At 35.4% G+C, this 16,495-nt stretch overlaps 1 protein-coding gene across 3 annotated transcripts in view; it reads left to right on the forward strand.

Moving 5' to 3' along the window:
• The window catches only part of apba1a (amyloid beta (A4) precursor protein-binding, family A, member 1a), a 79,551-nt gene extending 66,623 nt beyond the window's left edge, over nucleotides 1-12,928 (forward strand). For all 3 annotated transcript variants that reach the window (XM_048189266.1, XM_048189268.1, XM_048189267.1), the window contains 6 exons: nucleotides 3,774-3,959; nucleotides 4,685-4,864; nucleotides 5,017-5,229; nucleotides 5,375-5,494; nucleotides 6,713-6,853; nucleotides 10,114-12,928. In XM_048189266.1, the coding sequence (XP_048045223.1) occupies nucleotides 3,774-3,959; nucleotides 4,685-4,864; nucleotides 5,017-5,229; nucleotides 5,375-5,494; nucleotides 6,713-6,853; nucleotides 10,114-10,185 (912 nt within the window). In that variant the 3' untranslated portion in view covers nucleotides 10,186-12,928. The remainder of the gene's footprint in view (nucleotides 1-3,773; nucleotides 3,960-4,684; nucleotides 4,865-5,016; nucleotides 5,230-5,374; nucleotides 5,495-6,712; nucleotides 6,854-10,113) is intronic.
• The last annotated feature ends 3,567 nt before the right edge of the window (nucleotides 12,929-16,495 follow it).

Genomic DNA, 16,495 nt, shown 5'->3' on the forward strand with positions numbered 1-16,495 from the left:
TTCCTCGTGAACTTCTTGCCTTTGGTGGAATCTTTGTCATCAGGTGCCCTGAAATGAGAACACACTCAAGATGTCAGTCTCTTCCGATGGGATACTCCAGCTGCTCGCTGCAGCAATACGTATTGTGGCTGGTCGGTTCCCCCCTAACTGTTGGGGAGTTTGAGGAGAACATTGACACCCAGAGCATGAGCCAAAGTCCACCACTGACCCAAAGCCAGAGCTACACAAACACAGAGCCCCCGGCCACCATCGACTGGACCCTCCGTTGGTGGAGAGGATCATCCCGGAGCTAGAGCCTGAAGTCAGTGTCGTCCCGGAGCCTGAGCTAGTCGTCACATCTAGTGAGGAGCTAAAGCCAGATGCCATGTACATCCCTGTTGATCAACTTGTGGTTGCCAGAACCATTTCTCACCCTACTACCCATCCTAGTATGCCTCCCTGCTCCATTGGTTTCATCCAGCTCCCTGTCCCTGCCGGTTCCGGTTTCCTCGATCCACCTCCTCTGCTGGTCGTGCCCAGATTCCTAGTTATTTCATCTACCATGGCTCTGCTCTGCTTCCTGGCTCTTTCACCATCGCTGACTCTGCCAATTTCCTGGCTCCATCATCGTTGGCTCTGTCCAGCTTCCTGGCTCCTTCATAATCGCTGGCTCTGCCCAGCTTCCGGTTTCCTCCTCCATCGCTGATTCCCCAGCTTCACCTCGGTCTTCTGAGCCTAAGAACCTGCCTTGGCCTGTCGTTTCATCTGGTCCACCGTGGCTTGCTCCTTCGGCTCTATCGTGGCTTGTCATCCCTGTGACTTCACTGAGTTCCCTCGTCCCAACTCGCTACCTCAGTCTGTCATCCCCCTGGCTCTACCATGGACTTCCGGCCCTGCAGCTGGGCCCTTAGGTCCTTCAGTTACACAGGGCTCCTCCATCTTTCCAGCACCTCCATTGTCCTTGCTCCCACCGGTGCTGCCTGGGTCTTCCCAGCCCCCATCTCCACCTTGTTCCCTGGATCCTCAGGGTCCACCTCAACCCCTTAGTCCTGCAGCATCACCCTGCCCTCCATTCCTTCATCTTCACCTGGTTCTCCGTATTCCCTGAGTCCACCTCGGTCACCCTCTCTCCCAGCTCCACCCTGGTCTGCACCGCCTAGAATTTCACTGTGGGCAGCCTTCCCCATAGCTTTGTCAGGGCACGATTCCTCGCTGGGAATCACCAGGATCTCTTCCTCAGCTCCTCCATGGACTTTTCCGCCCAGGGAACCTGGCCAACCTTTCCAGTCTTTGTCACCCCCTCCCATCACTTGTATTGTTAATACAATTACAGGTGCTGGTCATATAATTAGAATATCATCAAAAAGTTGATTTATTTCACTAATTCCATTCAAAAAGTGAAACTTGTATATTATATTCATTCATTACACACAGACTGATATATTTCAAATGTTTATTTCTTTTAATTTTGATGATTATAACTGACAACTAAGGAAAATCATAAAATTCAGTATCTCAGAAAATTAGAAAATTGTGAAAAAGTTCAATATTGAAGACACCTGGTGCCACACTCTAATCAGCTAATTAACTCAAAACACCTGCAAAGGCCTTTAAATGGTCTCTCAGTCTAGTTCTGTAGGCTACACAATCATGGGGGAAGACTGCTGACTTGACAGTTGTCCAAAAGACGACCATTGACACCTTGCACAAAGAGGGCAAGACACAAATGGTCATTGCAAAAGAGGCTGGCTGTTCACAGAGCTCTGTGTCCAAGCACATTAATAGAGAGGCGAAGGGAAGGAAAAGATGTGGTAGAAAAAAGTCTATAAGCAATAGGGATAACCGCACCCTGGAGAGAATTGTGAAACAAAACCCATTCAAAAATGTGGGGGAGATTCACAAAGAGTGGACTGCAGCTGGAGTCAGTGCTTCAAGAACCACTACGCACAGACATATGCAAGACATGGGTTTCAGCTGTCGCATTCCTTGTGTCAAGCCACTCTTGAACAACAGACAGCGTCAGAAGCGTCTCGCCTGGGCTAAAGACAAAAAGGACTGGACTGCTGCTGAATGGTCCAAAGTTATGTTCTCTGATGAAAGTAAATTTTGCATTTCCTTTGGAAATCAGGGTCCCAGAGTCTGGAGGAAGAGAGGAGAGGCACACAATCCACGTTGCTTGAGGTCGAGTGTAAAGTTTCGACAGTCAGTGATGGTTTGTGGTGCCATGTCATCTGCTGGTGTTGGTCCACTGTGTTATCTGAGGTCCAAGGTCAACGCAGCCGTATACTAGGAAGTTTTAGAGCACTTCATGCTTCCTGCTGCTGACCAACTTTATGGAGATGCAGATTTCATTTTCCAACAGGACCTGGCACCTGCACACAGTGCCAAAGCTACCAGTACCTGGTTTAAGGACCATGGTATCCCTGATCTTAATTGGCCAGCAAACTCACCTGACCATAACCCCATAGAAAATCTATGGAGTATTGTGAAGAGGAAGATGCGATATGCCAGACCCAACAATGCAGAAGAGCTGAAGGCCACTATCAGAGCAACCTGGGCTCTCATAACACCTGAGCAGTGCCACAGACTGATCGACTCCATGCCACGCCACATTGCTGCAGTAATTCAAGCAAAAGGAGTCCCAACTAAGTATTGAGTGCTGTACATGCTCATACTTTTCATGTTCATACTTTTCAGTTGGCCAAGATTTCTAAAAATCCTTTCTTTGTATTGGTCTTAAGTAATATTCTAATTTTCTGAGATACTGAATTTGGGATTTTCCTTAGTTGTCAGTTATAATCATCAAAATTAAAAGAAATAAACATTTGAAATATATCAGTCTGTGTGTAATGAATGAATGTAATATACAAGTTTCACTTTTTGAATGGAATTAGTGAAATAAATTAACTTTTTGATTATATTCTAATTATATGACCAGCACCTGTATATTGTTAATATAATGTATTGTTCAACCTGAGTTTCAGTTTCATTTTCATGGACTTTTAGTTTATATGTTCTTGTTTTCCTTTGTCTTAGTTCCTGTTCCTTTTATTTCTGTTGCTAGTTTGTTTCTGTGGTTACCCATGATCATCACATGCATCTTGTTAATTTAGCTTGTTATCCCTGTGTATGTACTCCTTGTTTCTTTCTGTTCCTTGTCGATCGTTTAACTTTTTTGTGCTTGTAAAGCTGTTTCATTTTCCTGATTGTACGTTCGGTTTGCAATTTGTATTCCTTTTTATTTTGTTAAATAAAATGAATGCTGCTTTGAGATTCTCAACTCTTCCTCATGTCTGAGTGTGACAATTATCGTTTTTACTGTATTTTGGTCAAATAAATGCAGCCTCGTGAGCATAAGAGACTTCTTTTAAAAACATAAAATCATTTTTACCAAACTTTTAAATTGTTGTGTACTGTTATATATATATATATATATATATATATATATATATATATATATATATATATATATATACTAGCTATATTTAAGCTATACTAGCTTAAACCTGGCTAAATTTAGTTTGATTTAAGCTTAAACAGTAATAAAGGATTCGCCAATGGTGTTTGAAAAATACACTTATTTTAATATTTTCTGAAAACAACCAAAATTTTGCTTTTCCAGTATATTTATCTTCAATGTTTTATCGAAAAAAAAATATTGATTGAGGGGGAAAAAAAATTATATATATATATATATATATATATATATATATATATATATATATATATATTGTAGTGTACAAATAGATTGAGCAATGAGAATTTTCTTACCATTACAATCTTCTCCTCCTCAGGAGACAATGATGGACCACCCTTTAAGGACCATCTCCTACATTGCTGATATTGGGAACATTGTGGTGTTGATGGCCAGAAGGAGAATGCCTCGCTCTGACTCTCAGGAGGACGTGGAAGCCTCTGACCCTGCCCAAGACGAGAAGCGGCAATACAAGATGATCTGTCACGTGTTTGAGTCTGAAGATGTGAGTTCTTTATCCTATCTGTGTGTTAGTGTGACCTTATCAACCGGCAGCTAAAGGAGGCTGTCAGGGTGTGTTTATTGCTTTAGCATTGTAAAACGATATATTAAAAAGATTTACACACTTCATCTTTATAATACTGCCGTTGTTGCGATTTATCAAAGTAATAAACTACTCTAGGCTGTTCATTACATTGGTTTTACCACAGTTAAGGGGAGTTCAACCACAACACACAACAGCAACTCCCTTCCATATTCACCCTTTCCACATTTAATCATCCATATTTGCCCAATTTTTCTTAGTCTCACATTTCTTCCCACCATGTTCAGTAGTGCAGTCACTGGCCATTGTGGTAGTGACCTCTAATAGCATTTATCCAGATGGTGTTCCTGGGCATCTTGCTGCGTGGGTTGAATCAGTAGATGGGAAATGACCTTTTCTCTGTTCAGCTGCAGAGACTATTTGAATAGAGCCCGTATATGTCACAGCGTATGTCTCAGCACAGTGTACAACAGTGACATGAGGGCAAAAGGCCTGTGTGCGACTATCCTGAGGGATGCCACCCTTGTCGTCTCTTGACCCATGTGTGTAGCTGTCATCTTTTTTTTTAAAAACTGCTGTCCTCTAACAGTGGTTAGATAAATCAAACTGTATTCAAGCAATGTAATATTTTAGTTATTTAATATATTATTAGTTGTTCATTTTACCTGATTTCTATTTGTGTTCAGGCTCAGCTCATAGCTCAGTCTATCGGCCAGGCTTTCAGTGTGGCATACCAAGAGTTCCTGCGTGCCAATGGCATCAACCCAGAGGATCTGAGCCAGAAAGAGTATAGCGACCTCCTTAACACACAGGACATGTACAACGATGACCTCATTCACTTTTCCAAGTCTGAGAACTGCAAAGATGTAAGTGGACAGCGCATGCCTTGTGGAAACAGAAGATTACTGTGAAATTTTGAGAATTTGCCTGGACAAAGTCAGATTTATCAGTAATATTGACTAAATCATGTTTTAGCAGTGATAAAAGTGGTGTGTTTGTGTGTACTTGTGCACTACAGGTTTACATAGAGAAGCAGAAGGGAGAGATTCTTGGGCTGGTGATTGTGGAGTCGGGCTGGGGCTCCATCCTTCCCACAGTTATTATAGCAAACATGATGCATGGCGGCCCGGCTGAGAAGTCCGGTAGGCTGAACATTGGGGACCAGATTATGTCCATCAATGGCACCAGCCTGGTGGGATTACCCCTTTCCACCTGTCAGAGTATTATCAAGGTACAAGTGGACTTGAATAAAACTTTAAGTCCAATAATATCATGAATTTCAAAGATTTAATTCTGATTCTTAGACGTTCACTGATTTTATTTGTAGCCGATTCTTCTACATTCAATTCATTGCCTCAAACATATTGCTCTTCTAGGGATTGAAGAACCAATCCAGAATAAAGCTTAACATTGTGAGATGCCCACCCGTGACCACTGTTCTCATCAGAAGACCCGACCTAAGATATCAGCTGGGATTTAGTGTGCAGAATGGCATTGTAGGTATTTTGGATTTAAAAAAAAAAAAAAAAAAAAAAATTAATATATTGTACAGATTTTTTTTTTGTATCTATTGGAGTAATCTAATATTATTTGGATGTATATTTAATTGTGCATACTAATTTCCTGTATTTTTATATTTATATTACTATATTACTCACTAATAATAAGTGTTAAATGTAATTTTTAGTAAATCTCAAAAAGAATATTCATTTTTGATAACTTCATTACTTGGAGCATTTAAAATGATTGATTGTAGTTTTTAGTGTTTTATTTTTATTTATGTAGACAAAAGAGTAGAGAATTTTTAACATCAGCAATTTATCAGCCTTAATATGAAAATAAATATTGTTATTGACCTTTATTTGTATTAATTCTTTAATGTTATAATAGTTTGTAATAATTGCTACAGTAATGTTTTTTCAGTAGTATCTTGACTTTGAATGAGTCAGGGTTATTATAATTAACTAAAACTAAAACCATAAAAAAAACATTTTGTTACTCTAAACGTTAACTGAAATAAAATATTAAAAAACTTAAAGGTGCCATCGAACGTTTTTTTTACAAGATGTAATATAAGTCTAAGGTGTCCCCTGAATGTGTCTGTGAAGTTTCAGCTCAAAATATCCCATAGATTTTTTTAAAATAATTTTTTTAACTGCCTATTTTGGGGCATAATTAGAAATGTGCCGATTCAGGACTGCTGGCCCTTTAATTGCTCATGTTCTCCGAGGGGGTGTACATATTAATGATTCCAACTGTTACGTAACAGTCGGTGTTATGTTGAGATTCGCCTGTTCTTCGGAGGTCTTTTAAACAAATGAGATTTATATAAGAAGGAGGAAACAATGGAGTTTGAGACTCACTGTATGTCATTTCCATGTACTGAACTCTTGTTATTCAACTATGCCAAGGTAAATTCAATTTTCAATTCGATGGCACCTTTAAACTTATTTCATTTCAGATGTTGCCAAAGCAGCATTTCTCATTTTCATTTAGTTTAACTTAATTTAGTAAAACAACTAAAATAAAAAAAATAATAATAATAAAATAAATAATAAACACCAAAACACAACCAAATGACTAAAACTTGAAAAATTCAAAATATAAATGAATTCAAAATATAACAACAACAACAACAACAAAATTTTAATAATATCTCAATGCTACTATAATCTGGTCTGAAGTACAACGTTAATGTATTCTGCATCCTCCAGATTTGCAGTCTCATGAGAGGAGGGATAGCAGAGCGCGGTGGGGTCCGTGTCGGTCACCGGATCATTGAAATCAATAGCCAGAGTGTTGTGGCCACCCCTCATGAGAAGATTGTACACATTCTGTCAAATGCAGTTGGTGAGGTAAGTCTGAGGAACACGATGGAGCTCCACACCTGCCTAACAACATAATATTTTTCACATCAATGTTTCTCCAATGAGGTAATGACCCTATTTATTTAAATTATGATCATGAAACTATGGAAACTTGCTACCCTGTTTAGCTCTGTTTCATGTAGTTTACAGCCTATCAACAGTGGCCCCAAAAGGTTTTTGGACACTTTGGAAGTTTTGCAATGACTGTTAATCAACTGAGTCAATTCATTCAAGGTCCTTTCAGAGTAACCACAGGTGTAGTTCATCACAATAACTATGATCATGATCCACTAATGTTTGACAACCAGAAAGGGTCCAAATACTTTGGGTATGTTTACACAACAACAATGTACTAAAAACAGAAAAGTTTTTTCTTTCGCGTTTTTTGCGTACAGATGACAACGTTGTCAAAACGATCCCCGTTCACACTGATCTGCGAAAATGACTAAAAATGCAGTATTATTCATGCCAGGCCAGAAATTGGCGATGTGACTTTGTAAAGAAACACTATGCGCCTATAGACTGAACGTGTAAAACGCATGCGCATAACGTCACCGTTTTCACAAATTCTCGTTTTTGTAGTTTATATGGAGACGATAACGGTATTGTTTTTAAAAACTTGCACTTTGAAACCCGTTCTCAAAAGTTTGCATTTTCAGGCCCCCAAAACGCAGTTGTTGTGTAAATTAATGACTAAAACGCACAAAAAGTTGTATGTTTTTAGTTGAAAACTGTGTTGTAGTGTGAAAACTGTGTTTGTCTTGAAGAAATGTTCCAGGTTCAGTACAAGTTAAAGGGTTAGTTCACCCAAAAATGAAAATAATGTAATTTATTACTCACCCTCATGCCGTTCTACAGGTGCTGGTCATATAATTAGAATATTATCAAAAAGTTATTTTTTTTATTTGTAAATTATTTTTAAAAATGAAACTTTCATATATTATAGATTCCCTACATGTAAAGTAAAACATTTCAAAAAAAATTTTTTTTAATTTTGATGATTCAAGGAAACAGCTCATGAAAGTCCAAAATCCAGTATCTCAAAATATTAGAATATTTCCTAAGATCAATCAAAAAATGGATTTTCAAAACAGAGAAGTTCAAGTTCTTTAAAGTATGTTCATTTGTGCACTCAATACTTGGTCGGCAGCACATATTACAGCAAATGACTTGCTCCTAGCACAAATTACAGCATCAGTGAAGTGTGGCATGGAAGTGATCAGCCTGTGGCACTGCTGAGGCACTATTGAGCCTTCAGATCATCTGTATATTGTTGGATCGACTGTTTCTCATCTTTCTCTTGAAAATATCCCATAGATTCAGGGGTCAGGCATGTTGGCTGGCCAATAAAGCACAGTAATATCATGGTCAGCAAACCACTTGGAAGTGGTTTTTGCACTGTGGGCAGGTGCTAAAATCAGCATCTCCATAAAGCTTGTCAGCAGATGGAAGCATAAAGTGCTCCAAAATCTCCTGGAAGATGGCTGCATTGACTTTGCACTTGATAAAACACAATGGACCAACACCAGCAGATGTCACGGCCCCCCCAAATCATTACTGACTTCAGAAACTTCACACTAGACTTCAAGCAGCTTGGATTCTGTGCCTCTCCAGTCTTCCTTCAGACTCTGGGACCATGATTTCAACATGAAATGCAAAATTTACTTTTATCTGAAAAGAGGACTTTTGACCACTGTTCACTGTCCAGTTCTTTTTCTCCTTAGCCCAGGTAAGATGCTTCTGACGTTGTTTCTGTTTCAGAAGTGGCTTGGTAGTTCTTTTCCTGAAGATGTCTGAGTGTGGTGACTCTTGATGCGCTGACTCCGGCTTCATTCGACTCATTGTGAAGCTCTCCCAAGTGTTTGAATCGGCTTTACTTGACAGTATTCTCAAGCTTGCGGTCATCCCTGTTGCTTGTGCACCTTTGCCTACCCAATTTCTTCCTTCTAGTCAACTTTGCATTTAATATGCTTTGATACATCACTCTGTAAACAGCCACCACATTCAGTAATGACCTTCTGTGACTTACTCTCTTTGTGGAGGGTGTCAATGATGGTCTCCTGGACCATTGCCAAGTCAGCAGTCTTCCCCATTAGTGTGGTTTCAAAGAACAAGAGATACCCGGAATTTATACTGTAGGGATGGTCATTTAATGAAACTCAAATGTAAATATTCTAATATTTTGAGATACTGGATTTTGGACTTTCATTAGCTGTACGCTCTAATCATCAAAATTAAAAAAAAAAAAAACTTTTGAAATGTTTTACTTTACATGTAGGGAATCTAGAATAAATGAAAGTTTCATTTTTTAAAATAATTTACAATAAAAAAATGAACTTTTTCACGATTTTCTAATTATATGACCAGCACCTGTACACCCGTAAAACCTTCGTTCATCTTCGGAACACAAATTAAGATATTTTTGTTGAAATCCGATGGCTCAGTGAGGCTTGCAATGACATTTCCTCTCTCAAGATCCATTAATGTACTAAAAACATATTTAAATCAGTTCATGTGAGTACAGTGGTTCAATATTAATATTATAAAGAGACGAGAATATTTTTTGTGCACCAAAAAAACAAAATAATGACATATATAGTGATGGCCGATTTCAAAACGCTGTTTCATTAAGCTTCAGAACGTTATGAATCTTTTGTGTCAAATCAGCGGTTCGGAGCGCCAAAGTCACGTGATTTCAGCAGTTTGGCGGTTTGACATGCGATCCAAATCAAGATTCGGATTTTAATCTATTTAATCACATTGACTTCTTTTGTAAGAGCCTTTTTGAAGAAAACAAGGGGCAAATGTTTTTGTGGCCATTATTTATTCAACATTAAGCCAGAAATGCTACTTATTCAACTTACTTGCATCAAACCCAGAATATTCCTTTAATTTTAGATGCTAAATATATTGTTTTATAATTTGAAACACAACAAACTTTTGTAAAATGTAAAATCTTTAAAATAATTCTTTTAAAGTGTGCTTGCAAATCTTTAAAATAAATGCAAAAATAAAAGTCTTAAAGTTTAGTTTGTAATTTAATAACAAAAACAAAATAGCAAAAAGAAGTATTTTGTAATATATATTGTTTTGTGAAATAAAGTTTCTCATATTGTGTGATGAGTTTTGGTCATATCACCCACCACTAATTTACACTCATACATTTTTTTAAAGTTTGGCTTGAGTTTCAAAATCCACACTTGTGTACAATTGAACTTGACTTTCACGTTTTGCCCCATTCTGAACAGATTCACATGAAGACTATGCCGGCTGCCATGTACCGCTTGTTAACAGCCCAGGAGCAACCCGTTTACATCTAAAGCTACAACACTTTCTCAAGCCTCCTGCCCCGTTGTCACCAGATATAACCTTAATCTTGATGTGAAAGTGTCAGGCCTGTGAACTGGTGACTGTGTGATTGAATCCACTGAAGCTCTGCTCAACATGGCTCTCCATGACTTCACTGCCTCCCCTGAGCTCTTCATCTGTTCTTTTCTGTTGCTGTGAGTGCGATTGCTGTGCCGTGTCATTCCTCTCTGTGTGCACTGGAACGAAGCAGAGAGAGAGTGAGAAATATTTAAAGCCCATCACAGGAAATGGTGTCCTACTCAAACCAGATACCTACTCACACAGCAGTTTGTGGGTGACAAAAAGTACATCTGTGTGATGTGAGCGTTAGGTGTACAAAAAGGAGTTTGCCTAACCATACTTTTTTGCTGTTATTTATTCGAGCTTGGCAGGCGTCATGTGTTTTAGGTTCAACTTTAATTTTTAAGGGCAGCTGTTAGTCTGAGGAATATGGTGTTGAGTTGAATTGGTCAAAACCTACAGGATGTTGAATTGGAATTTGAATTGGATCCACAGGAAAATAAATTTACTGAACTGCAATTTGAAAGACATTCAGCAGTTATTATAACTTCAATTTTCAATTAACAAAGCCACCAAAATTTTAACTTTGCCATACAGCACCACAAAATGTACTTTGACAACTTTTGACTGGATAATATTGTAAGTAAACTTACAATATTTTCAGTTATGATCCTGAAAATGAAAGTTAATTTATTAAATATAGTGAAATGCATATACATTTCCACACATTTTCAAACATTATTAATATTATTTAATGTTTCTCTGTTTTAATGTTGCGTTTTTCATTTTATTTATAGGTAATTGATACCGAAACACACATTTCTTTAACTTGCTTTCCATTTTACTTGCTTAAATTCAAATTCAAATTACAATTCTGCATCCTGTTGGCTTAGAAATGGACTAAACCATTGAGTCCTGTAAAAAAGGTTTTTATTTAAACACACTTCCTATCAAAATGACAATGATCTTTTTGGTTCATCCGTGGTGGATAATTCAATGGGAATGTCTAGTATACTTAGGAGTATATAGAGTAGAGCACATAGAAATTGTGGATGAAATGCCTTACAGAATGATGATGCCATAATTTGAAAAAAAGAAAGTGTTTTTGAAATATATGGAGGTGCATTTGGAGATTTGAGAGTAGTTGATGGACTTAAAGGGATAGTTCACCCAAAAATGAAAATTCTGTCATCATTTACTCACCTTCTAGTTGTTCCAAACCTGTATAAATTTCTTTCTTCTGCTGAACACAAAAGAAGATATTTTGAAGAGTATGGGTAACTAAACAGTTTATGGACCCCATTGACTTCCATAGTATGAAGGGGAAAAATGATGACAGAATTTTCACATTTTGGTGAACTATCCCTTTAACAAATGAACCTCTTTAAATAAGCATACGCATATATTACAGTCGGGGAAAGGCTTCCTAAAAATTAACCATTGTGTTGTGATTTACTGCTTTTTTTTTTTTTTACATTCATGTGCAATATTTATTTTGTTTTTGTTTGAGGTTTTTTTTTTTTTGGTAAATGACTGCATTCCTTATTTTTATGCACAGAAAACCTTCCTTTTTGTTTTAAGCATCTGTATATTAAATAATAATATTGCAAATTAAATATGCCTATATTGGTAGCATTTTCTTTTAAACATTTATACTTGGAAAAAAAATGTTTGTGTTGACATTTTAAGGATGGATTTGATAAATTCCATTCTGAGATCTCATTTATCTTTTGTACCTCGTTATGAAGTTGAGTCATTACGGCCTTTTTTTTATCAACTAAATGTTTAATTCATGTGTGCTACTTTTTCACTCAGTGTTTTTTCACTTAAGAGCAGAATGTGTCTTAACAGAACTGTATTCACTCTCAGAAAGCTTCGGTCTGGTACATTTGAGCTGGATTTGCAAGCGTGTATGACTCTAATTTGGACACCAATATCCAGTATACTGTTCTAGTATAGAGCATCTCAACATGAAGCGATTGAAAACCGACTGTGTTTCCAGAGATTTTCCCCCTCATTACAGTACCATCTGTGTAAGAACCTCAGCATGCTTTGGCACATCTCCATTCTTACTTATTAGAGACTGTCTGAATTCTGGTAAATATCACTATATATGTGATTTTGCATCTGAAGAAAAAACAAGCAGAAAATGTCTTACGAGAAGCTTATTGCAATGAATTATTGAACACGCTCCCCTATTTTACCATCAAGTGTACTTGCGTAATTCTTTTGAGAGCGCACACACACACGTTTGCAAAGATCTTTTGCCATCAAATAATTAATACAGCAGTGTAGATTATATCAATATGATGACATTTCTGCAGTGTTGAATCTGTATTGATACTAGAAATATTGTGAGGAATCTTACTGCTCTGCAGCGACTGTATTTGATGGCATTCTGGCTCTTTCAGATGTTACCAAGCTCCCTGTAATTGTGCCGCTGATAAGAAAAGGTACTTCTTGTTGCTTCAAATGTGAATTTCACCCCACATTCTGACCTCATTAGCACTGTATTCTGTTACTAATTGAATCAAAAGTCATTAACACAGAGGAAGGGCCTCATTTTTTATTTTTTTGCTTTATGTGAAGCATGATCTTTTTGTAAGCATTGCTATTTATTCTTGTAGTGAGTGTGATGTGTGATTACAAATGACTTCATCATCAAATAAAACCAGCTAGACACTTTCATATATATATTATATTATATTTATTTACATATAGCATAATATATACAGTATATCCAATGAATATATACCATGTGTACAATAATGAAGTAAACTGTGCAAAAGTCTTTGACACCAGTGTGCTACTATTTAATATGTTTTTAAGGGGCATCATCACGTCATGTTTGAAATCCGCAGGCTGAATAACACTAACTTTTACTATAATAATGTAATTGGTCTGCTACCACCATAGCGTTTTTCCATATTTATTGTAAAATATGTTATATTATTATACTGAAATGCAACAGTTCAGACGGTTACGTTTTTGGGCTCTAATATTAAAATGCATCAACCTACACATCGATGTACCTTCAGTGTCTCAGACTTCTGCACTATACAGTACAGGACATGCTGTGTCCGCCTCAGAATAATGTACAAGCTTTAACGAGTGATGGATTTAATTATTTAATAACGGAGAAACAAAACAAGTGGCTTAATGTGTTATTAATGACACCAGGTATGAAATATCAGTGTACATATGTAACCCAGGATGTGCAGAGTATTGGACGGATTCAACAGATTCCCACCTCGAGACTGTAGAATGCAAGGCCTCAGAAGAGTGTGTGGTTCGTACTGAAGTAGAAAAGGAACTATGGGTTTGATTAGTATTTATAACGCACTTGCTCTGAATGTAATTACAATTATATGTTTGTCAATGTCAAAGTAAAAACACACTTTCTGTAAAGCAATAGCAATGTTTATTTATTTGCTAGCTTCTCTGTGATTGAACTATTTAGACACATTCCTTTACCATAGCAGGAATGTTTGTAACAGTATTTACAACATTAAACCAACTACTGAGAGCGTATACTACTAGAATGTCTCTTTCATCTCGCACACGCTCAGCATGATTTTCAGTTACTGATCGTCATCCAAAACTGTTCAAATGTTTGGGCTCGGGAAGATTTTTTTTCATGACACAAGTCTCTTCTGCTCACCAAAACTTCATTTATTTCATCAAAAATACAGTAACAACAGTAATATTGTAAAATATTATTACAATTTAAAAGTTTCTAAAATGTAATTTATTCCTGTGGTGGAAATTTTAATTTTAATTTTAATTAATTTTAATCATTTTAATTTGCTGATTTGCTGCTCCAGAAACATTTATTATTATTATCAGTGTTAAAAACTACGGAAGAGGATTAGGGCCAAGCAATAATAAAAAAATAAAACCATCTCGAGATTAAAGTAGTTAAATTTAGAGAAAAAAGTCGAAATAAAATGTTGAGAATAAACTCACTAAATTACGAGAAAAAAATCGTTAAATTTCAAGAAAAAAGTCGAGATAAAATGTTGAGAATAAACTCGTTAAATTACGAGAAAAAAAGTCGAGATAAAATGTTGAGAATAAAGTCATTAAATTACAAGAAAAAAGTCGTTAAATTACGAATTTGTTCTCATAATTTAACGACTTTTTCTCGTAATTTAATGACTTTATTGTCAACATTTTATCTTGACTTTTTTCTCTAAATTTAACGACTTTTCTCATAATTTAACGAGATTTTTCTCGTAATTTAATGACTTTATTCTCAACATTTTATCTCGACTTTTTTTCTCTAAATTTAACGACTTTTCTCATAATCTAACGACTTTTTTCTCGTAATTTAATGACTTTATTGTCAACATTTTATCTTGACTTTTTTTCTCGAAATTTAACGACTTTATTCTCAACATCTTATCTCGACTTTTTTTCTCGAAATTTAACGACTTTTCTCATAATCTAACGACTTTTTCTCGTAATTTAATGACTTTATTGTCAACATTTTATCTTGACTTTTTTTCTCTAAATTTAACGACTTTTCTCATAATCTAACGACTTTTTTCTCGTAATTTAATGACTTTATTGTCAACATTTTATCTTGACTTTTTTTCTCGAAATTTAATGACTTTATTCTCAACATCTTATCTTCGACTTTTTTTCTCGAAATTTAACGACTTTTCTCATAATCTAACGACTTTTTCTCGTAATTTAATGACTTTATTGTCAACATTTTATCTTGACTTTTTTTCTCTAAATTTAACGACTTTTCTCATAATCTAATGACTTTTTTCTCGTAATTTAATGACTTTGTCAACATTTTATCTTGACTTTTTTTCTCGAAATTTAACGACTTTATTCTCAACATTTTATCTCGACTTTTTTTCTCTAAATTTAACGACTTTTCTCATAATCTAACGACTTTTTCTCGTAATTTAATGACTTTATTGTCAACATTTTATCTTGACTTTTTTTCTCTAAATTTAACGACTTTTCTCATAATCTAACGACTTTTTTCTCGTAATTTAATGACTTTGTGAACAGTTTATCTTGACTTTTTTTCTCGAAATTTAACGACTTTATTCTCAACATTTTATCTTGACTTTTTTTCTCGTCGATAAAACGAGAAAAAATTTAACGACTTTTCTCATAATCTAACGACTTTTTTCTCGTAATTTAATGACTTTATTGTCAACATTTTATCTTGACTTTTTTCTCTAAATTTAACGACTTTTCTCATAATCTAACGACTTTTTCTCGTAATTTAATGACTTTATTGTCAACATTTTATCTTGACTTTTTTCTCTAAATTTAACGACTTTTCTCATAATTTAACGAGTTTTTTCTCGTAATTTAATGACTTTATTGTCAACATTTTATCTTGACTTTTTTTCTCGAAATTTAACGACTTTATTCTCAACATTTTATCTCGACTTTTTTTCTCGAAATTTAACGACTTTTCTCATAATCTAACGACTTTTTCTCGTAATTTAATGACTATTGTCAACATTTTATCGACTTTTTTTCTCTAAATTTAACGACTTTTCTCATAATCTAACGACTTTTTTCTCGTAATTTAATGACTTTGTCAACAGTTTATCGACTTTTTTTCTCTAAATTTAACGACTTTTCTCATAATCTAACGACTTTTTTCTCGTAATTTAATGACTTTGTGAACAGTTTATCTTGACTTTTTTTCTCGAAATTTAACTACTTTATTCTCAACATTTTATCTTGACTTTTTTTCTCGAAATTTAACGACTTTTCTCATAATCTAACAACTTTTTTCTCGTAATTTAATGACTTTATTGTCAACATTTTATCTTGACTTTTTTTCTCGAAATTTAACGACTTTTCTCATAATTTAACGAGTTTTTTCTCGTAATTTAATGACTTTATTCTCAACATTTTATCTCGACTTTTTTTCTCTAAATTTAACGACTTTTCTCATAATCTAACGACTTTTTTCTCGTAATTTAATGACTTTATTGTCAACATTTTATCCTGACTTTTTTTCTCGAAATGTAACGACTTTATTCTCAACATTTTATCTCGACTTTTTTCTCAAAATTTAACGAATTTGTTCTCATAATTTAACGACTCTTTTCTCGTAATTTAATGACTTTATTCTCAACATTTTATCTTGACTTTTTTTCTCATAATTTAACGAATTTGTTCTCATAATTTAACGACTTTTTTCTCGTAATTTAATAACTTTATTCTCAACATTTTATCTTGACTTTTTTTCTCGAAATTTAACGACTTTTTTCTCGTAAT

The sequence above is a fragment of the Megalobrama amblycephala genome, linkage group LG4 (genome assembly GCF_018812025.1).
Source record: "Megalobrama amblycephala isolate DHTTF-2021 linkage group LG4, ASM1881202v1, whole genome shotgun sequence".
NCBI lineage: Eukaryota > Metazoa > Chordata > Actinopteri > Cypriniformes > Xenocyprididae > Megalobrama > Megalobrama amblycephala.